Source organism: Coloeus monedula (genome assembly GCF_965178545.1).
Source record: "Coloeus monedula genome assembly, chromosome: 30".
NCBI classification, from domain to species: domain Eukaryota; kingdom Metazoa; phylum Chordata; class Aves; order Passeriformes; family Corvidae; genus Coloeus; species Coloeus monedula.
In genome coordinates this window covers 2536818-2563394 of record NC_138810.1, presented here as the reverse complement: position 1 = coordinate 2563394, position 26577 = coordinate 2536818, and the positions used below count along the sequence as shown (strand labels likewise).

Here is a 26577-nt window from a genome sequence, read left to right as displayed (position 1 = left end):
CCAGCCCATTCCCAGTTCATTCCCAGCCCATTCCCAGCCCATTCCCAGCCTATTCCCAGTTCATTCCCAGCCCATTCCCAGTTCACTTTTCCCTCTTTCTCAGTTCATTCCCAGTTCATTCCCAGTTCATTCCCAGCCCATTCCCAGCTCATTCCCAGTTCATTCCCAGCCCATTCCCAGCCCATTCCCAGCTCACTTTTCCCTCTTTCCCAGTTCATTCCCAGCTCATTCCCAGCTCATTCCCAGCCCATTCCCAGCCCATTCCCAGCCTATTCCCAGTTCATTCCCAGTTCATTCCCAGTTCATTCCCAGCCCATTCCCAGCTCACTTTTCCCTCTTTCCCAGCTCATTCCCAGTTCATTCCCAGCCCATTCCCAGCCCATTCCCAGTTCATTCCCAGTTCATTCCCAGTTCATTCCCAGCCCATTCCCAGCTCATTCCCAGTTCATTCCCAGCCCATTCCCAGCCCATTCCCAGCTCACTTTTCCCTCTTTCCCAGTTCATTCCCAGCCCATTCCCAGCCCATTCCCAGCCCATTCCCAGTTCATTCCCAGCCCATTCCCAGCCCATTCCCAGTTCATTCCCAGCCCATTCCCAGCCCATTCCCAGCCTATTCCCAGTTCATTCCCAGCCCATTCCCAGTTCACTTTTCCCTCTTTCTCAGTTCATTCCCAGTTCATTCCCAGTTCATTCCCAGCCCATTCCCAGCTCATTCCCAGTTCATTCCCAGCCCATTCCCAGCCCATTCCCAGCTCACTTTTCCCTCTTTCCCAGTTCATTCCCAGCTCATTCCCAGCCCATTCCCAGTTCATTCCCAGCTCATTCCCAGCCCATTCCCAGCCCATTCCCAGCCTATTCCCAGTTCATTCCCAGTTCATTCCCAGCCCATTCCCAGCCCATTCCCAGTTCATTCCCAGTTCATTCCCAGTTCATTCCCAGCCCATTCCCAGCTCACTTTTCCCTCTTTCCCAGCTCATTCCCAGTTCATTCCCAGCCCCCATTCCCAGCCCATTCCCAGTTCATTCCCAGTTCATTCCCAGCTCATTCCCAGCCCATTCCCAGCTCACTTTTCCCTCTTTCCCAGTTCATTCCCAGCCCATTCCCAGTTCATTCCCAGCCCATTCCCAGTTCATTCCCAGTTCATTCCCAGCCCATTCCCAGTTCATTCCCAGCCCATTCCCAGTTCACTTTTCCCTCTTTCTCAGTTCATTCCCAGTTCATTCCCAGCCCATTCCCAGCCCATTCCCAGCCTATTCCCAGTTCATTCCCAGTTCATTCCCAGCCCATTCCCAGTTCATTCCCAGTTCATTCCCAGCCCATTCCCAGCTCACTTTTCCCTCTTTCCCAGTTCATTCCCAGCCCATTCCCAGCCCATTCCCAGCCCATTCCCAGCCCATTCCCAGTTCATTCCCAGCCCATTCCCAGTTCATTCCCAGCTCATTCCCAGCCCATTCCCAGTTCATTCCCAGCCCATTCCCAGCCCATTCCCAGCTCATTCCCAGCCCATTCCCAGTTCATTCCCAGCCCATTCCCAGCCCATTCCCAGTTCATTCCCAGCTCATTCCCAGTTCATTCCCAGCTCATTCCCAGTTCATTCCCAGTTCATTCCCAGCCCATTCCCAGTTCATTCCCAGTTCATTCCCAGTTCATTCCCAGCCCATTCCCAGCCCATTCCCAGCCCATTCCCAGCCCATTCCCAGCTCACTTTTCCCTCTTTCCCAGCTCATTCCCAGTTCATTCCCAGCCCCCATTCCCAGCTCATTCCCAGTTCATTCCCAGCCCCCATTCCCAGCCCATTCCCAGCCCATTCCCAGTTCATTCCCAGTTCATTCCCAGCCCATTCCCAGCTCACTTTTCCCTCTTTCCCAGCCCATTCCCAGCTCACTTTTCCCTCATTCCCAGTTCATTCCCAGTTCATTCCCAGCTCACTTTTCCCCCATTCCCAGTTCATTCCCAGCCCATTCCCAGTTCATTCCCAGCCCATTCCCAGCTCACTTTTCCCTCATTCCCAGTTCATTCCCAGCCCATTCCCAGCCCATTCCCAGCTCACTTTTCCCTCATTCCCAGCTCATTCCCAGCCCATTCCCAGCTCACTTTTCCCTCTTTCCCAGTCTCCTCTCCCACCGTGGGGAAGCCCTACAAGTGCAGCTCGTGCGGCCGCAGCTACAAACAGCAGAGCAGCCTGGAGGAGCACCGGGAGCGCTGCCACAGCTTCCTGCGGAGCCTCCCTGCGGAAAACCCCGCTCAGCCAGGTCTGATCCCGGGAAATCGAGGGCAGGAAGGGGCTGGGAGTTGGGAAAAGGGGCTGGGAGTTGGGAAAAGGGGCTGGGAGCTGTGGGATCAGGATGCTTTTCCATGGAAAAGGGTTGGGAGTGAAGGGATTGTGATCCCAAATCCGTGGAAAAGGGGCTGGAAGGTGAGGGGAGTGTGATCCATTTCCATGGAAAAAGGGTGGGGAGTGAGGGGAGTGTGATCCCAAATCCATGGAAAAGGGCTGGGAGCTGTGGGATCAGGATGCTTTTCCATGGAAAAGTGTTGGGAGTGAAGGGATTGTGATCCCAAATCCATGGAAAAGGGGCTGGAAAGTGAGGGGAGTGTGATCCTTTTCCATAGGGGATTGTGATCCCAAATCCATGGAAAAAGGGCTGGGAGCTGTGGGATCAGGATGCTTTTCCATGGAAAAGGGTTGGGAGTGAAGGGATTGTGATCCCAAATCCATGGAAAAAGGGTGGGGAGTGAGGGGATTGTGATCCCAAATCCATGGAAAAGGGGCTGGAAAGTGAGGGGAGTGTGATCCTTTTCCATAGGGGGATTGTGATGCTTTTCCATGGAAAAAGGGCTGGGAGCTGTGGGATCGGGATCATTTTCCATGGGAAAAGGATGGGGAGTGACAGATTGTGATCATTTTCCATGAAAAAAGGGTGGGAGTGAAGGGATTGTGATCCCAAATCCATGGAAAAAGGGGCTGGAAAGTGAGGGGAGTGTGATCCTTTTCCATAGGGGGATTGTGATGCTTTTCCATGGAAAAAGGGTGGGAAAAAAGCGGATTGTGATCCCAAATCCATGGGAAAAGGGGCTGGGAGCTGTGGGATCAGGATGCTTTTCCATGGAAAATGGTGGGGAGTGACAGATTGGGATTGTTTTCCGTGAAAAAAAGGTTGGGAGCGAAGGGATTGTGATCCCAAATCCATGGAGAAAGGGTGGGGAAAGAGGGGAGTGTGATCCCAAATCCGTGGAAAAAGGGGCTGGAAAGTGAGGGGAGTGTGATCCTTTTCCATAGGGGATTGTGATCCCAAATCCGTGGGAAAAGGGCTGGGAGTTGTGGGATCAGGAGGCTTTTCCATGGAAAAGGGTTGGGAATGACAGGATCGGGATCGTTTTCCATGGAAAAAGGGTGGGGAAATAAGAGGACTGTGATCCCAAATCCATGGCAGAGGAGCTGGGAGCTGTGGGATCGTGATTGTTTTCCATGGAAAAGGGTTGGGAGTGAAGGGATTGTGATCCCAAATCCATGGAAAAGGGTGGGAAAACAGGGGACTGTGATCCCAAATCCATGGAAAAGGGGCTGGAAAGTGAGGGGAGTGTGATCCTTTTCCATAGGGGATTGTGATCCCAAATCCATGGGAAAAGGGCTGGGAGCTGTGGGATCAGGATCGTTTTCCATGGAAAAGGGTTGGGAGTGAAGGGATTGTGATCCCAAATTCATGGAAAAAGGGGCTGGAAGGTGAGGGGAGTGTGATCCTTTTCCATAGGGGATTGTGATCCCAAATCCATGGGAAAAGGGCTGGGAGCTGTGGGATCAGGAGGCTTTTCCATGGAAAATGGTGGGGAGTGACAGATTGGGATTGTTTTCCGTGAAAAAAAGGTTGGGAGCAAAGGGATTGTGATCCCAAATCCATGGAGAAAGGGTGGGAAAAGAGGGGAGTGTGATCCCAAATCCATGGAAAAGGGGCTGGGAGCTGTGGGATCAGGATGCTTTTCCATGGAAAAGGATGGGGAGTGACAGATTGGGATTGTTTTCCATGAAAAAAAGGTTGGGAGTGAAGGGATTGTGATCCCAAATCCGTGGAAAAGGGGCTGGAAGGTGAGGGGAGTGTGATCCTTTTCCATAGGGGATTGTGATCCCAAATCCATGGGAAAAGGGCTGGGAGCTGTGGGATCAGGATCGTTTTCCATGGGAAAAGGGTTGGGAAATAAGAGGACTGTGATCCCAAATCCATGGCAGAGGAGCTGGGAGCTGTGGAATCGTGATTGTTTTCCATGGAAAAGGGTTGGGAGTGAAGGGATTGTGATCCCAAATCCATGGAAAAGGGGCTGGGAGCTGTGGGATCAGGATGCTTTTCCATGGAAAAGTGTTGGGAGTGAAGGGATTGTGATCCCAAATCCATGGAGAAAGTGGTTGGAAAGTGAGGGGAGTGTGATCCTTGTCCATAGGGGGATTGTGATCCCAAATCCATGGGAAAAGGGTGGGAAAAAAGGGGATTGTGATCCCAAATCCATGGAGAAAGGGGGCTGGAAAGTGAGGGGATTGTGATCCATTTCCATGGAAAAAGGGTGGGGAGTGAGGGGATTGTGATCCCAAATCCATGGAAAAGGGCTGGGAGCTGTGGGATTGGGATCGTTTTCCATGGGAAAAGGGTGGGGAAATAAGAGGACTGTGATCCCAAATCCATGGCAGAGGAGCTGGGAGCTGTGGGATCGTGATTGTTTTCCATGGAAAAGGGTTGGGAGTGAAGGGATTGTGATCCCAAATCCATGGAAAAGGGCTGGGAGCTGTGGGATCAGGATGCTTTTCCATGGAAAAGTGTTGGGAGTGAAGGGATTGTGATCCCAAATCCATGGAAAAGGGGCTGGAAAGTGAGGGGAGTGTGATCCTTGTCCATAGGGGGATTGTGATCCCAAATCCATGGAAAAAGGGTGGGAAAAAAGGGGATTGTGATCCCAAATCCATGGGAAAATGATGGGAAAAGAGGGGACTGTGATCCCAAATCCATGGAGAAAGGGGGCTGGAAAGTGAGGGGAGTGTGATCCATTTCCATGGAAAAAGGGTTGGGAGTGAAGGGATTGTGATCCCAAATCCATGGAAAAAGGGGCTGGAAGGTGAGGGGAGTGTGATCCTTTTCCATAGGGGATTGTGATCCCAAATCCATGGAAAAAAGGTGGGAAAACAGGGGATTGTGATCCCAAATCCGTGGAGAAAGGGCTGGGAGCTGTGGGATCAGGATGCTTTTCCATGGAAAATGGTGGGGAGTGACAGATTGGGATTGTTTTCCGTGAAAAAAAGGTTGGGAGTGAAGGGATTGTGATCCCAAATCCATGGAGAAAGGGGCTGGAAAGTGAGGGGAGTGTGATCCTTTTCCATAGGGGATTGTGATCCCAAATCCATGGGAAAAGGGCTGGCAGCTGTGGGATCGGGATGCTTTTCCATGGGAAAATTGTTGGGAGTGACAGGATCGGGATCGTTTTCCATGGAAAAAGGGTGGGGAAATAAGAGGACTGTGATCCCAAATCCATGGCAGAGGAGCTGGGAGCTGTGGGATCGTGATTGTTTTCCATGGAAAAGGGTTGGGAGTGAAGGGATTGTGATCCCAAATCCATGGAAAAGGGCTGGGAGCTGTGGGATTGGGATCGTTTTCCATGGGAAAAGGATGGGGAGTGACAGATTGTGATCATTTTCCATGAAAAAAGGGTGGGAGTGAAGGGATTGTGATCCCAAATCCATGGAAAAAGGGGCTGGAAAGTGAGGGGAGTGTGACCCTTTTCCGTAGGGGGATTGTGAACCCAAATCCATGGAAAAAGGGCTGGGAGCTGTGGGATCAGGATGCTTTTCCATGGAAAATGGTGTGGAGTGACAGATTGGGATTGTTTTCCGTGAAAAAAAGGTTGGGAGTGAAGGGATTGTGATCCCAAATCCATGGAAAAGGGGCTGGCAGCTGTGGGATCAGGATGCTTTTCCATGCAGAAAGAGTGGGAAGCGAGGGGATTGTGATCCCAAATCTGTGGGAAAGGGTGGGGAAAGAGGGGATTGTGATCCCAAATCCATGGAAAAATGGTTGGGAGTGAAGGGATTGGGATCATTTTCCGTGAAAAAAAGGTTGGGAGTGAAGGGATTGTGATCCCAAATCCATGGTAGAGGAGCTGGGAGCTGTGGGATCAGGATGCTTTTCCATGGAAAAGGGTTGGGAGTGAAGGGATTGTGATCCCAAATCCATGGAAAAAGGGGCTGGAAAGTGAGGGGAGTGTGATCCATTTCCATAGGGGGATTGTGATCCCAAATCCATGGGAAAAGGGTGGGAAAAAAGGGGATTGTGATCCCAAATCCATGGAAAAAGGGCTGGGAGCTGTGGGATCAGGATCGTTTTCCATGGGAAAAGGATGGGGAGTGACAGATTGTGATCATTTTCCATGAAAAAAGGGTGGGAGTGAAGGGATTGTGATCCCAAATCCATGGAAAAAGGGTGGGAAAACAGGGGATTGTGATCCCAAATCCATGGGAAAAGGGCTGGCAGCTGTGGGATCAGGATGCTTTTCCATGGGAAAATTGTTGGGAGTGACAGGATCAGGATCGTTTTCCATGGAAAAAGGGCAGGAAAAGAGGGAATTGTGATCCCAAATCCATGGAGAAAGGGGCTGGAAGGTGAGGGGAGTGTGATCCCAAATCCATGGGAAAAGGAGGGGAAAGAGGGGATCCTGATCCTTTTCCATGGATAAAGAGTGGAGAGTGAGGGAATCGTGACCCTTTTCCATGGAAAAGGGGCTGGGAGCTGTGGGATTGTGATCCCAAATCCATGGGAAAGGGTGGTGGAGTGAGGGATTGTGAGGTTTTTCCATGGAAAAAGGGCTGGGAGTTGTGGGATCGTGATGCTTTTCCATGGAAAAAGGTTGGGAAGTGAGGAGATTGTGACCCATTTTCATGGAAAAAGGGTGGGGAATGAGGGAATTGTGATCCCAAATCCATAGGAAATGGGCTGGGAGCTGTGGGATTGTGATCCCAAATCCATGGGAAAGGGTGGGGAGTGAGGAATTGTGATCCCAAATCCATGGAAAAAGGGCTGGGAAGTGTTGGGAACGTGCTCCCGGTGCCGTGAGTCGATGCCACCACCCAGATCCCAAATCCCTGACTCCAAACGCCCATTCCCAGAATTTCCAGGAGCCTTTTCCATGAGCTGCCATTCCCTGGTGTCGGAATGGGGGCTCGGGAGCTGCAGGGAGGCAGAATTTTCCCGGGAAAAAGCCAAAATCGGCGCATTCCCATCTCCTTAGCGCGGTCCCCCCGGAAGCACCGGGATTTTCGGGAGCAGGGACATTGCAGAGCGGGATTCCCAGGAACAGGGAACGTGCCAGAGGGGGAATTTTAGGATCAGGGCCATTCCTGATTTGGATTCCCAGGATCAGGGGACATTCCCGGCTGGGATGCTGGGATGCAGGGGCCATTCCAGAGCGGGATTTTCGGGAGCAGGGAACATTCCTGACTGGTGTTCCCGGGCTCGGGGCCATTCCCAATTGGGATTTTCAGCATCAGGGGCCATTCCCAGTCAGAATTCCCGGGCTCAGGGGCCATTCCCAATTGGAATTTTCAGCATCAGGGGCCATTCCTGGGCTCAGGGGCCATTCCCAATTGGGATTTTCAGGCTCAGGGGCCATTCCTGCTTGGAATTCCCGGGCTCAGGGCCATTCCTGATCAAGGGCCATTCCCAGGAGCGGGGGCCATTCCAGAGCGGGATTTTCGGGAGCAGGGAACATTCCTGACTGGTGTTCCCAGGCTCAGGGGCCATTCCCGATTGGGATTTTCAGCATCAGGGGCCATTCCCAGGCTCAGGGGCCATTCCCAATTGGGATTTTCAGGCTCAGGGGCCATTCCCAGTCAGAATTCCCGGGCTCAGGGGCCATTCCCAATTGGAATTTTCAGCATCAGGGGCCATTCCTGGGCTCAGGGGCCATTCCCGATTGGGATTTTCCAGATCAGGGGCCATTCCCAATTGGGATTTTCAGGCTCAGGGGCCATTCCCAGGCTCAGGGGCCATTCCCGATTGGGATTTTCCAGATCAGGGGCCATTCCTGCTCAGTATTCCTGCGCTCTGGGCCATTCCCAGGAGTGGGGGACATTTCAGAGCAGGATTTTCAGGCTCAGGGGCCATTCCCAGGCTCAGGGGCCATTCCCAATTGGGATTTTCAGCATCAGGGGCCATTCCCAGGCTCAGGGGCCACTCCCGACTGGGATTTTCAGGCTCAGGGGCCATTCCTGGGCTCAGGGGCCATTCCCGATTGGGATTTTCCAGATCAGGGGCCATTCCCACTCAGTATTTTCAGCATCAGGGGCCATTCCCAGGCTCAGGGGCCATTCCCACTCGGTATTTTCAGCATCAGGGGCCATTCCCAGGCTCAGGGGCCACTCCCGACTGGGATTTTCAGGCTCAGGGGCCATTCCCACTCGGTATTTTCAGCTCAGGGGCCATTCCCGCTCGGTATTCCCGGGCTCAGGGGCCATTCCCGCTCGGTATTCCCGGCTCGCGGCCATTCCCAGCCGCTTTTCCCGCGGCCGTGGCGGGGCTACCGGGCACACCCGCGGGGCTACCGGGCACACCCGCGGGGCTACCGGGCACACCCGCGGGCCGATCCCAGCGCTGAAGCCGCCTCCTCTCCCTCCCCCCCAGCGGCAGGAGCGGGCCCCGCTGGAAGCAGGAGGGATCCGGGAGCGGCTGCCGGCACCGAGGGGACACGCACGGGGTAAGCTCGGGGGCCCGGCAGCCGCTCCCAGGGGCCCTCCCATCCCGGAGCTCCCGTCCCGCCCGCTCATCCCGGGATTTCTTTGTTTGTATTCCAGGAGAGGAAATCCGGGAGCTGGACATGGTGCCTGAGGCGCTGCTGCACCCCGAGCGCCCCACCTTCATCGAGCGCCTGGCCGGCAGCTTCACCAAGAGGAAACGCTCCACGCCGCAGAAATTCGTGGGTAAGGGGATGGGGTTTTCCAGGGAAAAGATGGGAAAATCCGCTCGGGAGATGAATCAGGAATGGTTTGGCGAGGGAGGGTGGGGGGGAGGGGGAGCGGGGCTGGGAGCGGCGTCGGAAGGGGAATCCCCACACAAAGGCCTCGAGATGAGGCTCAAATGAACAGAAAAGCTCCTCAAATTAATAAAAAACCGGCTCAAAAAATAAAAAAGCAATAAATTGAAATTAAAAGAAAAGCAGCTCTTTTTTTTTAAAAAAAAGGCTTTAATTTAAAAAACTCGCATTTAAAAAAACCCCACATTAAATAAAAAAACCCCTCAAATTACCCCCCCCCCTACACCCCCACGCCTCAAATTAACAAAAATCCAAGAGGAAACGCTCCACGCCACAGAAATTCGTGCGTGAGGGGGTGGGGTTTTCCAGGGAAAAGATGGAAAAATCCTCAGGGAGATGAGGAGCGGCCTCAGGGATTTGTGGGGTTTGGGGAGGGCCGGGAGGGGAATCCCCACACAAAGGCCTCAAAGTGGCCTCAAATGAACTAAAACCCCCTCAAATTAACAAAAAACCTGTTCAAAATTAATAAAAAACAAACCTGAAATTAAAAGAAAAGGAACTCATTTTAAAAAACCCTTAAATTTAAAAAATCTCCCCTCACATTGAAAAAACCCCACATTAAATCAAAAAAGCCCCAAATTAACAAAAAAACTGGTCAAAATTAATTTAAAAAACCCCCCTGATATTAAAAGAAAAGGAACTCATTAAAAAAACCCTTAAATTAAAAAATCTCCCCTCAGATTGAACAATCCCTCAAATTAACCCCACAAATCAGCAAAAAAACCCTCAAATAACAAAAAGCCTGCTCAAAATTAATGAAAACCAAACCTGAAATTAAAAGAAAAGGAACTCATTTAAAAAAACCTTTAAATTCAAAAAATCTCCCCTCACGCTGAAATACCCCACATTAAATTTTAAAAACCCCACAAATTAACAAAAACCCCCTCAAATGAAACCCCTCCAATCAAATTAACAAAAACCCAAGAGGAAATGCTCCACGCCCCAGAAATTCGTGCGTGAGGGGCTGGGATTTTCCAGGGAAAAGATGGAAAAATCCTCAGGGAGATGAGGAGCGGCCTCAGGGATTTGTGGGGTTTGGGGAGGGCCGGGAGGGGAATCCCCACACAAAGGCCTCAAAGTGGCCTCAAATGAACTAAAACCCCCTCAAATTAACAAAAAACCTGTTCAAAATTAATAAAAAACAAACCTGGAATTAACAGAAAAGGAGCTCATTTTAAAAAACCTTTAAATTTAAAAAATCTCCCCTCAGATTGAACAATCCCTCAAATTAACCCCACAAATCAGCAAAAATCCCCTCAAATTAACTAAAAACCTGCTCAAAATTAATGAAAACCAAACCTGAAATTAAAAGAAAAGGAACTCATTTAAAAAAACCTTTAAATTCAAAAAATCTCCCCTCACGCTGAAATACCCCACATTAAATCAAAAAAGCCCCAAATTAACAAAAAAACTGGTCAAAATTAATTTAAAAAACCCCCCTGATATTAAAAGAAAAGGAACTCATTAAAAAACCTTTAAATTAAAAAGTCTCCCCTCAGATTGAACAATCCCTCAAATTAACCCCACAAATCAGCAAAAAAACCCTCAAATAACAAAAAGCCTGCTCAAAATTAATGAAAACCAAACCTGGAATTAAAAGAAAAGGAATTCATTTTTAAAAACGCTTAAATTTTAAAAAATCTCTCCTCAACTTGAAAAAACCCCACATTAAATAAAAAAAACCCCAAATTAACAAAAAACCTGCTCAAAATTAATTTAAAAAACCCTGATAGTAAAAGGAAAGCAACTCATTTTAAAAAACCTTGAATTTAAAAAGTCTCCTCTCACATTAAACAATCCCTCAAATTAACCCCCACAAATTAACAAAAAACCCCTCAAATTAACAAAAAACCTGTTCAAAATTAATGAAAACCAAACCTGAAATTAAAAGAAAAGGAACTCATTTTAAAAAAACTCTTAAATTTAAAAAATCTCCCCTCACATTGAAAAAAACCCACATTAAATCAAAAAAACCCCACAAATTAACAAAAAAACCTGCTCAAAATTAATTTTAAAAACCCTGATATTAAAAGAAAAGCAACTCACTTTAAAAAACCTTTAAATTTAAAAAATCTCCCCTCACATTAAACAATCCCTCAAATTAACCCCACAAATCAGAAAAAAACCCCTCAAATTAACTAAAAACGTGCTCAAAATTAATGAAAACCAAACCTGAAATTGAAAGAAAAGGAACTCATTTTAAAAAACCTTTAAATTAAAAAAATCTCCACATTGAAAAACCCTCAAATTAACTCCACAAATTAACAAAAAACCCCTCAAATTAACATAAAACCTGCTCAAAATTAATGAAAAACAAACCTGGAATTAAAAGAAAAGGAACTCATTTTAAAAAACATTTAAATTTTAAAAATCTCCCCTCACATTGAAAAAAACCCACATTAAATCAAAAAAACCCCACAAATTAACAAAAAAACACTCAAACCCCACATCAAGGCCTCAGAGTGGGCCTCAAATTAAGAAAAAACCTTAAATAATTTTTTAAAACCCCCTTAAATGAAAAAGATCCCCCTCAAATTAAAAAATTCTCTCCCTGAATTAGAGGAAAACCACCTTAAATTAAAAAAAACGCTCAAATTTTTTAAAACCCTCTCGAATTTAAAAAAACGCTCCTCAAATGAACAAAAAACTCCTCAAATGAACAAAAAACCCCTCGCATTTAGAAGGTCCCCCTCAAATTAAAAACTTCTCCCCTCAAAATGAAAAATAACCCCTCAAATTTAAAAGAAACCTCCTTAAATTAAAACAATCCCCCCTCAAATGAACAAAAACCCGCTCAAATTAACAAAACGCCCTCCTATTAAAAAAATCTCCCCTCATAGAAAGAAGAAACTCTCAAAGTAAAAAAAAAAACCTTAAAATAAAAAGAAAAACACCCTCAAATGAAAAAAACCTCAAAAAATTCTCCCCTCGAATTAAAAAAAAACCACCCTTAAATTACAAAAAACAAGTTCAACTTTTTAAAAGTCCTGAAACTTAAAAAATCCTCATCAGATTTTAAAAAAATCTCCTCAAAGTAAAAAAAAATCCCTCAAATTAAAAAAAAAACCTTCAAATTAAAAAAAAACAAACCTCAAATTAAAAAAAAACCCACAACCCTATCAATAAAAAATTCCCCCCTCAAATATTGGATATTCCTGGAATTTTTGGGCCATTCCCCCCACTTCTCTCCCCTCCCCCTGTTATTTATGAACCTTTTGGGTTGCATTTTGATAATTTTGGGGTTTTTACCTCCCCCCACCCCCCCAAAAAAAAAAAATCCCACTGGAATTTTGGAGACTTTTCCCCAGCTCCCAGCCCCATTCCCAGGAAAAATGAACCCAAAATTTGGGGCTGAACCCCCTTAGGACCCCCCCAGCCTGGGGGGAGCTGCTAAATCCCAAACTTAATCCAAGGAATTCCTGGAATGGGACACGGGGACCCCCCCTCAGGATCATTTCCAAATCCCAAACCTGCCCCATCCCAACCCCTCTTTTGCCATTTTTCTCCCCCTTTGCCCAATTCCTGCTGCTTTTCTCCCTCATTATTTCCAATATTGGGGGTCTGGGGGCCCACCCCAACCCCTGTCTCTGATTTTGGGGTGCTCTAAGGGATTGTGGAACCCCAAACCTGCCCACCCCAACCCCTGTCTCTGATTTTGGGGTGCTCTAAGGGATTGTGGAACCCCAAACCTGCCCACCCCAACCCCTGTCTCTGATTTTGGGGTGCTCTAAGGGATTGTGGAACCCCAAACCTGCCCACCCCAACCCCTGTCTCTGATTTTGGGGTGCTCTAAGGGATCGTGGAACCCCAAACCTGCCCACCCCAACCCCTGTCTCTGATTTTGGGGTGCTCTGGGGGATCCCAAAACCCCAAACCTGCCCACCCCAACCCCTCTCTCTGATTTTGGGGTGCTCTGGGGGTTTCCCCATCCCACCCCAACCCCTCTCTCCCATCTGGGGGTCTCCCAACCCCACCCCAACCCCTCTCTCTGATATTGGGATGCTCTGGGGGATCCCAAAACCCCAAACCTGCCCACCCCATCCCCTCTCTCTGATATTGGGGTGCCCTGGAGGTGTCTCAACCCCTCTCTCCGATCTGGGGATGCTCTGGGGGCTCCCAAAACCCCAAACTCCTCTCTCTGACTTTGGGGTGCCCTGGGGGTGCCCCCATCCCATCCCACCCCCACCCCTCTCTCTGACTTTGGGGTGTCCTAGGGGTGCCCCCATCCCACCCCAACCCCTCTCTCTGACTTTGGGGTGCCCCCATCCCATCCCCAACCCCTCTCTCTGACTTTGGGGTGCCCCCATCCCATCCCATCCCCTCTCTCTGACTTTGGGGTGCCCCCATCCCATCCCATCCCCTCTCTCTGACTTTGGGGTGCCCCCATCCCATCCCATCCCCTCTCTCTGACTTTGGGGTGCCCCCATCCCATCCCCACCCCTGTCTCTGACTTTGGGGTGCCCCCATCCCATCCCCAACCCCTCTCTCTGACTTTGGGGTGCCCCCATCCCATCCCAACCCCTCTCTCTGACTTTGGGGTGCCCCCATCCCATCCCCACCCCTGTCTCTGACCTTGGGCTGCCCTGGGGGTGTCCCCGCCCCACCCCAACCCCTGTCTCCGCCCCACAGGCGAGAAGCAGATGCGCTTCGCCCTCTCGGAGCTGCCCTTCGATGTCAGCCCGGGCTTCGAGAAGGACGTGGACGTGGTCCCTGCCCGCGGCCACCCCCTGGACCCGCCCTACGCCGGGCCCCTGTCCCTGCTGGGCGCCGGGGACCCTCTGCGGCCGCTCCGCCTGGCCACGAACTGCATCACCGAGGTGACCCCGGTCATCAGCTCCGTCTACACCCAGATCCAAGCGCTCCCCGCCCGCCTGGAGCTGCCGCGGGGCCGCGAAGCTTCCGAGGACGGCCCGGAAGGGATCCCGGTGATCTTCCGCAGCCGCGATCCCGGAGGCTCCCCTTCCAACGGCTGCCAGGACTCCACGGACACCGAGAGCATCCAGGAGGAGCGGCCGGGCGGCAGCAGCCGGCACAGCCCCGCGTACGCCAAAGAGGAGCCCAAGGAGGGGCCCGAGGGGGCGGCGCGGTGCTTCCCGAAGGATTCGCTGCGGGTGCTCAACGAGGACGGCGAGCAGCTGCGGGCGTTCTGCTGCGAGCACTGCCGGGTGCTGTTCCTGGACCACGTCATGTTCACCATCCACATGGGCTGCCACGGCTTCAGGGACCCTTTCGAGTGCAACATCTGCGGCTACCGCAGCCAGGACCGGTACGAGTTCTCCTCCCACATCGTGCGCGGCGAGCACAAAATCTGAGGTTGGAAAATCCCCTCCGCAAATTCCCCGGTTTTCCCCTCCCGTATCGCGCGCGGCGAGCTCGAAATGTGAGGTTGGGAAAATCGCCCCGCCTCCAATTTCCTGGTTTTTCCCCATTTTCCCCTCCCACATCGCGCGCGGCGAGCTCGAAATGTGAGGTTGGGAAAATCGCCCCGCCTCCAATTTCCTGGTTTTTCCCCATTTTCCCCTCCCACATCGCGCGCGGCGAGCTCGAAATGTGAGGTTGGGAAAATCGCCCCGCCTCCAAGTGCCCGATTTTTCCCGGTTTTCACCCATTTTTCCCCGGTTTTCCTCCATTTTTCCCGGTTTTCCCCGGTTTTCCCCTCCCATATCGTGCGCGGCGAGCTCAAAATGTAAGGTTGGAAAAATCGCCCCGCCTCCAATTGCCGGATTTTCCCCGGTTTTCCCCGATTTTCCCCTCCCACATCGCGCGCGGCGAGCTCGAAATGTGAGGTTGGGAAAATCGCCCCGCCTCCAAGTGCCCGATTTTTCCCGGTTTTCACCCATTTTTCCCCGGTTTTCCTCCATTTTTCCCGGTTTTCCCCGGTTTTCCCCTCCCATATCGTGCGCGGCGAGCTCAAAATGTAAGGTTGGAAAAATCGCCCCGCCTCCAATTGCCGGATTTTCCCCGGTTTTCCCCGATTTTCCCCTCCCACATCGCGCGCGGCGAGCTCGAAATGTGAGGTTGGGAAAATCGCCCCGCCTCCAAGTGCCCGATTTTTCCCGGTTTTCACCCATTTTTCCCCGGTTTTCCTCCATTTTTCCCGGTTTTCCCCGGTTTTCCCCTCCCATATCGTGCGCGGCGAGCTCAAAATGTAAGGTTGGAAAAATCGCCCCGCCTCCAATTGCCGGATTTTCCCCGGTTTTCCCCGATTTTCCCCGGTTTTCCCCGATTTTCCCCTCCCACATCGTTCACGGCGAGCTCGAAATGGGAGGTTGGAAAAATCGCCCCGCCTCCAATTGCCCGATTTTCCCCGGTTCCCTCCCATTTTCCCCTCCCCGTCTTTAGCGCGGCCCCTCCCATCCTTAGGGCGTGGAACTGTTGGGTTGTGTTGTTTTTATTTTTTTCTTTTATACTCCTTTGCACTGACTTTGGCTATAAAACAACAACAACAACAAAAAAAGTATTTAAAAACAACAAAAAAACACCCCAAACCAGGACCCCACCCCAAAAAAACGACCGGCCCCGCTCAGGGGGAGACCTTAATCTGCTTTTTTTATTGACGGAATTATTTAAATATTGAATAGGAACAGACTTTTTTTTTTTGTGCTTTTTTTTCCCCCTTTGCCCCCATTATTTATTAAGCTTTTCGGTTGCTCTTTTGATAATTCTTGGGGGTTTTTTCACCCCAAAAAAAAAAAAAAAAAGAAAAAAAAAAAAAAAGAAAGAGAAAGAAAAAAGATGAAGAAGACAAAAAAAAAAAGGTCTCACTTGAATTTTGGAGACTGTTCCCCCCCTGCCCCGCTCCCGCCGGCTCCGAGTCCGGCACTGCCCGGCCCCATTCCCGGGCTAAAGGAACCTCAAAATTCGGTGCTAAACCCCTCACCCCCCAATCCGGGACCCCCCAAACCCCGGCCCGACCCCCCCAGCCCGGGGGGAGCTGCCCCGTCCCGAGCTTTAACCGGGAAACCCCAAAATGGGACGTGGGGACCCCCTGGCATCCCCCAGGATCCTTCCCGGAGCCCCCCCCGAACCCCTAAAATGAAGGATGAGGGTCCCGGCTTGGATCCTGGGCTCTCCTCCTCTTCCTCCTCCTCCTCGGCACATGCAGGGTGGGACCCCCAGATCTGGGACCCCCAGGACCCCCCCCGAGGTTGGGGTCTGACAAAGGGGGGGAGCTCAGAGGACCCCAATCCCAGCCCCATGGGGACCCCACCCCTCAGTGCTGGGGGACCCCTTGCTGCAGCCCCCCCCACCCATACGGGGTCCCCCCAGCCCCCAACCCTTCAGATCTGGGGGACCCCCGGCCATGGGGACCCCCAGTCACAGCCCCCCACCCATGGGGTCACCCCAGCCCCCAGAACTGGGGGATCCCCCCCCAGTGGAGACCCCCGGCCCCACCCCTCAATGCTGGGGGGACCTCTCGCTGCAGCCCCCCCACCCATGGGGTCCCCCCAGCCCCCACCCCTTGGAATTGGGGACCCCCACCCTAAACCTTCAGTGCTGGGGACCCCCAATTGCAGCCCCTCACCCCTGAGGACCCCCCCTTGGGACTGGGGCACCCCTCACTGCAGCCCCCCCACCCATGGGGACCCTCACCCACAGTGACCCCCAGAACCCCCCCCCCCTCAGTACTGGGGACCCCCCAGAACTGCAGACCCCCAACCTCAGCCCCTCACCTATACAAGACCCCAACCCCAGAACTGCAGGACCCCTCGCTGCATCCCCCCACCCATGGAGACCCCACCCCTCAATTCTGGGGTCCCCCCACCCCATTTTCCCCCCGGCGGGGGTCCCGCATCCCCCGGCCCAGGATGCATAAAACGCCCCCGCGGTGGCTGCGGGGGCCAAACCAAAGCTGTCCCCGGCGAGGGGACACCACGAGCACCTCAGCAGCGCCCGCTGCCCCCCCTGCGCCCCCCCTTCCCTGCTTTTTTGGGGATTTTGGGGCATTTTCCCCCTTTTTTCCCCACCTCTTCTCCCCCTCCTCCCCAGCGCCTGGCAGCTCGGGGGGGAGGGGGGCTCGGGGCAGGGGGGGTCCCCCCGTTCCCAGTTGCCCTTTTGGGGGTGCCCACGGCCCCCACCCCTCCCCCAGCGCCCAGACCAACCCAAAAACAGGGGGCTTTTAACCCAAAACAGGGTTTCTAACCCCAAAGTGGGGGTTTTTTAACCCAAAAAATGGGGGGTTTGAACCCCACAAAGGGTTTTTTTAACCCAAATCAAAGCTCTGCCGTTTCCAGCCCTTCTTGGGTTGGTTGGGTTGGGGTTTTTTTCCCCCTTTTCCATTTCTTTTTTCCTTTTTTTCCCCCACTTTTCCATTTTCTTTTCTCCCTTTTTCCATTTTCTTTCTCTCCTTTTCCTTTTTTCCTCCCACTTTTCCATTTTTCCCCTTTTTCCACTTCTTTTTTCCTTTTTTTTCCCCACTTTTCCATTTTCTTTTCTCCCTTTTTCCATTTTCTTTCTCTCCTTTTCCTTTTTTGCTCCCACTTTCCCATTTTTTCCGCTTTTCCATTTCTTTTTTCCATTTTTTCCCCACTTTTCCATTTTCTTTCTCCCTTTTTCCATTTTCTTTCTCTCCTTTTCCTTTTTTCCTCACACTTTTCCATTTTTTCCCCTTTTTCCATTTCTTTTTTCCATTTTTTCCCCACTTTTCCTTTTTTCCCCCCCCTTCCATTTCTATTCCTTTTTTTTCCATTTCTTTTCCCCATTTCTTTTTCCCATTTTCTTTTCCCCCTTTTCCATTTCTTTTCCCCTTTTTCCCCTTTTCTTTTTTCCATTTCTTTTTCCCATTTTCTTTTTCCCCTTTTCCATTTCTTTCCCCCCTTTTCTCCATTTCTTTTTTTCCTTTTTCCCTTTTTCTTTTTCCCCTTTACCATTTCCCCCCCTTTCCCATTTTCTTTTTCCCCTTTTTCCCCATTTCTTTTTCCCATTTCTTTTTTCCATTTCTTTTTCCCCTTTTCCATTTTCCCCTTTTTTTCCCCCCCCCTTTCCCCTTTTTTCCCCCCTTTTCCATTTTTCCCCCCTTTTCCATCCTCCCCCCCCATTTTTTTTCCCCCTTTTTTCGGTGTCTGACCCGAAACTGTAGGAATTTTGTAAGACCTCCAGGTGGCTTTATCCCTGTAAATATCTATTTTTTAAATCCGATGGATGAAGAACAAACGAGGATGTGCAATACCCCCCCTCCCACCCCCATTTTTCCCCAAAATCCCGAGGAATTCATGGATTCGCTGTCGTCTCTTTTTGGTTGGTTTGGTTTTTTCGTTTGGTTTTTTTTTTTTCGTTTGTTTGATTTGGTTTTTTTTTTTTGGCTTTGCCCTTTTTTTGTGAGGTTTTGGACTCGCTTTTGGACCCCTTTTCCCCAATTTTCCCTTTTCCCGGGAGCTTTTGTATCTGTAAAATATTGTAATTAATGATTTGTGTAACGAGATCTACTGTAAGTTTTGTACTGTACTGGCTGAGGGTCTGTTATAAATAAACAGGAATAATTTAATGTGCCCCCCCCCTCACCCCAAAAAATCCCTTTGCTCAGCTGGGGGCTGGTTCTGGGGTGGGCTTTGAGGGGAAGGGACCCCCAGGAATGGGGGGAAAGGACATTGGGGTCTCGTTTTGGGGACACAAATGGCATTGGGGACCCCCAGGAATGGGGGGAAAAGGACATTGGGGTCTCGTTTTGGGGTTTGGGGGGACACAGGACACTGGGAAGGGACCCCAGGAAGGGACATGGGACATTGGGGACCCCCAGGGATGGGGGGAAAAGGACATTGGGGTCTCATTTAGGGGTTTGGGGGACACAGGACACTGGGGGGGACACAAATGGCACTGGGGACCCCCAGAAATTGAGGGGAAAAGGACATTGGGGTCTCGTTTTGGGGACCCAGGACATTGGGGACAGGGATGGATGGGGAGAAAAGGACACTGGGGTCTTTTTTAGGGGTTTGGGGGGACACAGGACACTGGGAAGGGACCCCAGGAAGGGGCGTGGGACACTGGGGACCCCCAGGGAGTGGGGAAAAGGACATTGGGGTCTCATTTAGGGGTTTTGGGGACACAGGAGACCGGGGGGGACACAAATGGCACTGGGGACCCCCAGGAATGGGGGAAAAGGACATTGGGGTCTCATTTAGGGGTTTGGGGGGACACAGGACACGGGGGGGGACCCCAGGAAGGGACAAGGGACGTTGGGGACCCCCAGGGATGGGGGGAAAAGGACATTGGGGACCCCCAGAAATTGGGGGGAAAGGACATTGGGGTCTCATTTAGGGGTTTGGGGGACACAGGACATTGGGAAGGGACACGGGACGTTGGGGACACAACAGGGATGGGGGTGGGGGGACACTGGGGACCCCCAGGAAGGGACACAGGACATTGGGGACCCCCAGGGATGGGGGGGAAAGGACATTGGGGTCTCATTTAGGGGTTTGGGGGGACACAGGACACTGGGGGGGACACAAATGACATTGGGGACACACAGGGAGTGGGGGAAAGGACATTGGGGTCCCGTTTAGGGGTTTGGGGGATTCACAGGACACCGGGGGGGACACAAATGGCACTGGGGACCCCCGGAGCTGGGGGACCCCCCCACGTCACTGGGGACCCCCATAGACAGGAGGGGATTCCCCCACACCCGTCCGGACTCCATTTCCCAACAGCCCCCGCGGCGCGCGCTCTGCGGGTGACGTCACACGCACTGCGCGGTAAACCTCACGCCTTGCGCGCGGCACGAATCCCTCCGCCCCGAATCCCTCCGCCCCTCGCAGGAAAAATAGTCCCTATCACACCCCCGCTCCCGTTAATTCCCCCCCCCCCCCCCCCAATTCCCGCCGCCCGCCGCCGCTCCCACCCTCCCCGGTGCCTCGGGCCGAGCTTCTGCGAGGCCGCTTCGGGGGTCCCCGCAGGGGCCGGAGCGGCGGTGGCGGCGGCGCTTCCGGGCGGAGGGAGCGGACGGATATAACGACAGCGGTGCTGCGGTCGCGCCTCTTCCGCCGCTCCCTCAGAGCCGCCATGGTGAGCGCGGCGTGGCCGGGGCGGCCCGGGGGGCTCCGGGGGGCGCGGATGGGGCTCGGAGGGGACCGAGAGGGCTCGGAAAGGGATGTGGGGCCCTTATGGGGCAGGGGGTGTCGAGAAGGACCCCTGGGGGGGCTTTGGGAGGTGTGCGAGAGTGGCGGGGGGGGGCGTGGGAGGGGTCGTGACGGCCTCAGGAGGGGTTTGGGGAGGGCTCTGTGAGGATTCTGAGGCCCCGGAGAGGGACGTGGGGTCCGTGTGGGGTATGGGATGCTGAGGGGGGCCCTTGGGGTGCTTCTCGGGGTACCGGGAGGGGCTTTGGGGTCTCCAGGGGGGTTTGGGGCGGGCTCGGAGAGGGATGTGGGGCCCATATGGGGCAGGGGGTGTTGAGGAGAGGGGTCCGGGGGTTTCGGGGAGGGGGCATTAGGGGGGTTTCTAAGGGGGCGGGCCACGTGTGGGGCAGGAGATGCTTTTGGGGCATCTGAGGGTGATATTTGGGGTGACTGAGGGGGGGTGGATGGGGTCCCTATAGGGGCGGAAGGTACAGGGGACACCCCACGGCCCGTGTGGGACTGGGGGGGCGCGGATGGGACTTTTTGGGGGTCGTTTTGGGGCTGGGGGTGGCTTTGAGGTGGGAATTCCTTTTGGGGGGTGGGGGGAGGGAGGTTCTCCGGGATGCTGGGATTGATCCCGGCCTTTCCCGGCGCAGACGAAGAAGAGGAGGAACAACGGGAGGGCCAAGAAGGGCCGCGGGCACGTGCAGCCCATCCGCTGCACCAACTGCGCCCGCTGCGTGCCCAAGGACAAGGCCATCAAGAAATTCGTCATCAGGAACATCGTGGAGGCCGCGGCCGTCAGGGACATCTCCGAGGCCAGCGTGTTCGACTGTGAGCTGCTGGGGGGGCCCCTCAAAAATAACGCCCTGTTCACCCCTGAAATAGCTCATCCTGCTCACCGTGTCACCCCCAAAATAGTCCTTTTGTCACCCCCAAAATAGTCCTTTTGTCACCCCCAAAATAGTCCTTTTGTCACCCCAAAATAGTCCTTTTGTCACCCCCAAAATAGTCCTTTTGTCACCCCAAAAAGTCCTTTTGTCACCCCCAAAATAGTCCTTTTGTCACCCTCAAAAGTAGTCCTTTTGTCACCCCAAAAAGTCCTTTTGTCACCCCCAAAATAGTCCTTTTGTCACCCCCAAAATAGTCCTTTTGTCACCCCAAAACCAGTCCTTTTGTCACCCCCAAAATAGTCCTTTTGTCACCCCCAAAATAGTCCTTTTGTCACCCCCAAAAAGTCCTTTTGTCACCCCAAAAACAGCCTGCCCTGATTCCCCCAAATAACCCATCCTGGCACCCCCAAAAACAGCCTTTGTGTCACCCCAAAATAGCCCCCCTAAATAGCCCCCCCTGCTCACCCTGTCACCCCCACAAACAGTCCTTTTGTCACCCCCAAAACAGTCCTTTTGTCACCCCCAAAATAGTCCTTTTGTCACCCCCAAAAAGTCCTTTTGTCACCCCAAAAACAGTCCTTTTGTCACCCCAAAAAGTCCTTTTGTCACCCCAAAATAGCTTGCCCTGATTCCCCCCAAATAACCCATCCTGGCACCCCCAAAAACAGCCTTTGTGTCACCCCTAAATAGCCCCCCTAAATAGCCCCCCCTGCTCACCCTGTCACCCCCAAAAACAGTCCTTTTGTCACCCCCAAAAAGTCCTTTTGTCACCCCAAAAACAGTCCTTTTGTCACCCCCAAAGTAGTCCTTTTGTCACCCCAAAATAGTCCTTTTGTCACCCCAAAAAGTCCTTTTGTCACCCCAAAATAGCTTGCCCTGATTCCCCCCAAATAACCCATCCTGGCACCCCCAAAAACAGCCTTTGTGTCACCCCAAAATAGCTCCCCTTGCCCCAAAATAGCCCCCCCCCGCTCATCCTGTCACCCCAAAATAGTCCTTTTGTCACCCCCAAATAGTCCTTTTGTCACCCCAAAATAGCTCCCCTTGCCCCCCTAAATAGCCCCCCCTGCTCACCGTGTCACCCCAAAAACAGTCCTTTTGTCACCCCAAAAAGTCCTTTTGTCACCCCAAAAACAGCCTGCCCTGATTCCCCCAAATAACCCATCCTGGCACCCCAAAGATACCCCCCAAAATCAGCCCACCCTGCTGCCTCTGCCCCCCAAAACCAGCCCCTTGCTCCCCCAAAATACCCCACCCTGTCCCCCCCAAATATCCCACCCTCCTCCATCTGCCACCCCCAAATCAGACCCTGCTCCCCATCACCCCCCCAAAAATAACCCCCCCCTTCTCCTGTCCCCCCAAAACAGCCCCCCCTGCCCCCATCAGAGCCCACCCCAAACACCCAAACCCTGCTTGCATCAGGGGCAGTTTGGGGGTCTCTGCTCTGTCCCGGGGGTGTTTTTTGGGGTCTTTGACCCCCCTCCCCCCCCCGTGCCCCCTCCCCAAAAGATCCCTGGGTGAAGACAGGGCCGTGCTGGGATGGGTTTGGGGTCACCCTGCCTGGGTGGGGTCAGGTCTGTCCCAGGGGTGTTTTGGGGTCCCTGTTCCACCCCATAACAGCTCCCGCCCTGCCTGGGTGGGGTCAGGTCTGTCCCAGGGGGGTTTTGGGGTATCCTGCTCTGTCCCAGGGGTGTTTTTGGGGTCCCTGTTCCACCCCATAACAGCTCCCACCGTGCCTGGGTGGGGTCAGGTCTGTCCCAGGGGGTGTTTTGGGGTATCCTGCTCTGTCCCAGGGCTGTTTTTGGGGTATCTGCTCTGTCCCAGGGGTGTTTTGGGGTATCCTGCTCTGTCCCAGGGCTGTTTTTGGGGTATCCTGCTCTGTCCCAGGGCTGGTTTTGGGGTATCTGCTCTGTCCCAGGGGTGTTTTTGGGGTCCCTGTTCCACCCCATAACAGCTCCCACCCTGCCTGGGTGGGGTCAGGTCTGTCCCAGGGGTGTTTTGGGGTATCCTGCTCTGTCCCAGGGGTGTTTTGGGGTATCCTGCTCTGTCCCAGGGGTGTTTTTGGGGTCCCTGTTCCACCCCATAACAGCTCCCACCCTGCCTGGGTGGGGTCAGGTCTGTCCCAGGGGGTGTTTTGGGGTATCCTGCTCTGTCCCAGGGGTGTTTTTGGGGTCCCTGTTCCACCCCATAACAGCTCCCACCCTGCCTGGGTGGGGTCAGGTCTGTCCCAGGGGGGTTTTGGGGTATCCTGCTCTGTCCCAGGGGTGTTTTTGGGGTCTCTGAGCCCCCTCCCCAGCAGATCCACCCTCCTCGAGACAGAACCGGGGGGATTGGGGTCCCTGTTCCACCCCATAACAGCTCCCACCCTGCCTGGGTGGGGTCAGGTCTGTCCCAGGGGTGTTTTGGGGTATCCTGCTCTGTCCCAGGGGGGTTTTGGGGTATCCTGCTCTGTCCCAGGGGTGTTTTTGGGGTATCCTGCTCTGTCCCAGGGGTGTTTTTGGGGTCCTTGTTCCACCCCATAACAGCTCCCACCCTGCCTGGGTGGGGTCAGGTCTGTCCCAGGGGGGTTTTGGGGTATCCTGCTCTGTCCCAGGGGTGTTTTTGGGGTCTCTGAGCCCCCTCCCCAGCAGATCCACCCTCCTCGAGACAGAACCGGGGGGATTGGGGTCCCTGTTCGATCCCATAACAGCTCCCACCGTGCCTGGGTGGGGTCAGGTCTGTCCCAGGGGTGTTTTTGGGGTATCCTGCTCTGTCCCAGGGGTGGTTTTGGGGTCCCTGTTCCACCCCATAACAGCTCCCACCGTGCCTGGGTGGGGTCAGGTCTGTCCCAGGGGGTGTTTTGGGGTATCCTGCTCTGTCCCAGGGGTGTTTTTGGGGTCTCTGAGCCCCCTCCCCAGCAGATCCACCCTCCTCGAGACAGAACCGGGGGGATTGGGGTCCCTGTTCCACCCCATAACAGCTCCCACCCTGCCTGGGTGGGGTCAGGTCTGTCCCAGGGGGGTTTTGGGGTATCCTGCTCTGTCCCAGGGGTGTTTTTGGGGTCCCTGTTCCACCCCATAACAGCTCCCACCCTGCCTGGGTGGGGTCAGGTCTGTCCCAGGGGGGTTTTGGGGTATCCTGCTCTGTCCCAGGGGTGTTTTTGGGGTATCCTGCTCTGTCCCAGGGGTGTTTTGGGGTATCCTGCTCTGTCCCAGGGGTGTTTTGGGGTATCCTGCTCTGTCGCAGGGCTGGTTTTGGGGTCCCTGACCCCCCGTGCCCCCTCCCCAGCCTACGTGCTGCCCAAGCTGTACGTGAAGCTGCACTACTGCGTCAGCTGCGCCATCCACAGCAAGGTGGTGCGGAACCGCTCCCGCGAGGCCCGCAAGGACCGCACCCCCCCGCCCCGCTTCCGCCCCGCCGTGAGTCCCGGGGGTCCCCAGGGGGTCCTGGAGGGGTCTGGGGGGGGGTCCTGGAGGGGTCCCAGGGGGTTTGGGGAGAGTTCCAGGGGGTCCTGGAGGGGTCTGGGAGGGTTTGGGAGAGTCCCAGGGGGTCCTGGAGGGGTCTCAGGGGGTCCTGGAGGGTTCCAGGGGGTCCTGGAGGGGTCTGGGAGGGTCCCAGGGAGTCCTGGGAGGGGTCTCAGGAGGTTTGGGAGAGTCCCAGGGGGTCCTGGAGGGGTCTCAGGGGGTCTGGGAGGGTTCCAGGGGATCCTGGAGGGGTCCCAGGCGGTCCTGGAGGGGTCTGGGAGGGTCTCAGGGGGTCCTGGAGGGGTCCCAGGAGGTTTGGGAGAGTTCCAGGGGGTCCTGGCGGGGTCTCAGGGGGTCTGGGAGGGTTCCAGGGGATCCTGGAGGGGTCTGGGAGAGTTCCAGGGGGTCCTGGCGGGGTCTCAGGGGATCCTGGAGGGGTCCTAGGGGGTCCTGGAGGGGTCTGGGAGAGTCTCGGGGGGTCCTGGGGGGGTCCCAAGGGGTCTGGGAGGGTCCCAGGGGATCCTGGAGGGGTCCCAGGGGGTCCTGGGAGGGTTCCAGGGGGTCCTGGAGGGGTCTGGGAGGGTCCCAGGGGATCCTGGAGGGGTCCCAGGGGGTCCTGGGAGGGTTCCAGGGGATCCTGGAGGGGTCTGGGAGGGTCCCAGGGGGTCCTGGAGGGGTCTGGGAGGGTCTCAGGGGGGGGTCCCAAGGGGTCCTGGGAGGGTTCCAGGGGGTCCTGGAGGGGTCTGGGAGGGTCCCAGGGGATCCTGGAAGGGGTCCCAGGGGGTCCTGGAGAGGTCTGGGAGAATCCCAGGGGGTCCCAGGGGGTCCTGGAGGGATCCACAGGGCTTCTGAGGGGGTCCTGGAGAGTCCCAGGGGGTCTTGGGGGGCCTGGGAGAGCCCTGGAGGGGTCCCGGGGGTCCCTTGGGGCATCCCAAGGGGGTTTGGGGGGTTCTGGATGGGTCCCCAGGGGGTTTTGGGGAGTCCCAAGGGGTCTGGGGGGCACCTGGAGGGGTCTTGGGAGGGTCCGGGGGGGTCTCTGGGGGTCGGTGCCCCCCTAACCGTGGGTTCTCTCTGCAGGGAGCAGCCCCCCGGCCCCCCCCCAAGCCCATGTGAGGAGCCCCCGGCCCAGTGCGGGACCCCCGAGCGCGGAGTCAATAAAGGATCTGCTCCGAGCCGGCTCCGTGTTCCTGGGGGGATTCGGGAATTGGGGGGGGGGGGGTCCTGAGGGGTTCTCAGCCCCCTCCTTATGGGGGGGCTCTGGGGTCACCCCATATCTTGAGGGGGGGGCTGTTCCAAGCCTGGCTCCTGTGGTTTTGGGGGGGATTTGGAAATCTGGGGAGGGGGAGTTTCCTGATGGGTTCTCAGCCCCCTCGTTATGGGGGGAACTGGGGTCCCCCAGTGTGGGGCTGGGGGCTGCTGCCCACCCTAGAGGGGGGAAATGGGGGGGGCTCTGCCCCCTGGTGCTGTCCGGGTGTGTTTGGGGGGGGCTCAGGGGGCACCCCCTGCCTGCAGAGGGTGGGGGGGCTGCCCCCAAACCCCTCCCCTGACCCCAAACCTTCCCCCAGGAGGGGCTCTGGGTCCCCAAATCCTCCCCAGGGCCGGGACCTGCCCCGAGCTGGGGGGGCCGGAATGGGGCTCAGACCCCCCCCGTTTTGGGGGAGCGGGGCGGGGGGGGGGGGGCGTCAATCTGGGAGCGGATTTGGGGGGGCTGCAGTGGGGCCCGACCCCTCTCCCCTGTTTTGGGGGGGCCGCAGTGGGGCCAGGCCGTGAACGGGGCTGGGGGTGGGGGGCACCGAGGGACGAATTTTGTCCCGGGACCGGCGCCGGGGGGCGGCAGGACCGGGCTGGGGGCGGGGGGGGCACCGGGGCTTCACCCGAACGAGCCGGGAGGGGCCGGACCGGGCTGGGGGCGTCGCGCTGGGGCCGGTCCCGGCCGTGCCCGGCCCGGCGGGGGCGGAGGGTCCCGGTGCCACCGCCCCGGGCGCGGCGGGCGGGTCCCGGGGAGGGGCGGGGAGGGAAGCGGGGTGTCCCCCTCCCTCCTCCTTCTCCTCACCTCCTTCCCGGCGCTGCCCCGCCCGGCCCGGCCCGGCCCGGCCCCGCCCGCCCCGCGGCCCCGCGCCAGGTGCATTC

At 54.9% G+C, this 26577-nt stretch overlaps 2 protein-coding genes across 4 annotated transcripts in view; both read left to right on the top strand.

Moving 5' to 3' along the window:
- IKZF4 (IKAROS family zinc finger 4) overlaps nucleotides 1–14383 on the top strand; it is a 50649-nt gene extending 36266 nt beyond the window's left edge. For all 3 annotated transcript variants that reach the window (XM_082298939.1, XM_082298940.1, XM_082298938.1), the window contains 3 exons: nucleotides 2112–2252; nucleotides 8825–8950; nucleotides 13693–14383. In XM_082298939.1, the coding sequence (XP_082155065.1) occupies nucleotides 2112–2252; nucleotides 8825–8950; nucleotides 13693–14375 (950 nt within the window). In that variant the 3' untranslated portion in view covers nucleotides 14376–14383. The remainder of the gene's footprint in view (nucleotides 1–2111; nucleotides 2253–8824; nucleotides 8951–13692) is intronic.
- Nucleotides 14384–19929: 5546 nt separating this feature from the next.
- Nucleotides 19930–25619, top strand: RPS26 (ribosomal protein S26). Its single transcript, XM_082298945.1, has 4 exons — nucleotides 19930–20061; nucleotides 20768–20945; nucleotides 24272–24402; nucleotides 25525–25619. Exons 1-4 carry the CDS (start codon nucleotides 20059–20061, stop codon nucleotides 25558–25560), a joined length of 348 nt encoding a protein of 115 aa, XP_082155071.1. The 5' UTR covers nucleotides 19930–20058; the 3' UTR covers nucleotides 25561–25619.
- The last annotated feature ends 958 nt before the right edge of the window (nucleotides 25620–26577 follow it).

Excerpts from the sequence above, each read along its gene's own strand:
- RPS26 (XM_082298945.1), top strand. Across the intron at positions 20,946-24,271 it reads CGAGGCCAGCGTGTTCGACT|CCTACGTGCTGCCCAAGCTG; the intron begins GTGAGCTGCTGG and ends CCCCCTCCCCAG. Across the intron at positions 24,403-25,524 it reads CGCCCCGCTTCCGCCCCGCC|GGAGCAGCCCCCCGGCCCCC; the intron begins GTGAGTCCCGGG and ends TTCTCTCTGCAG.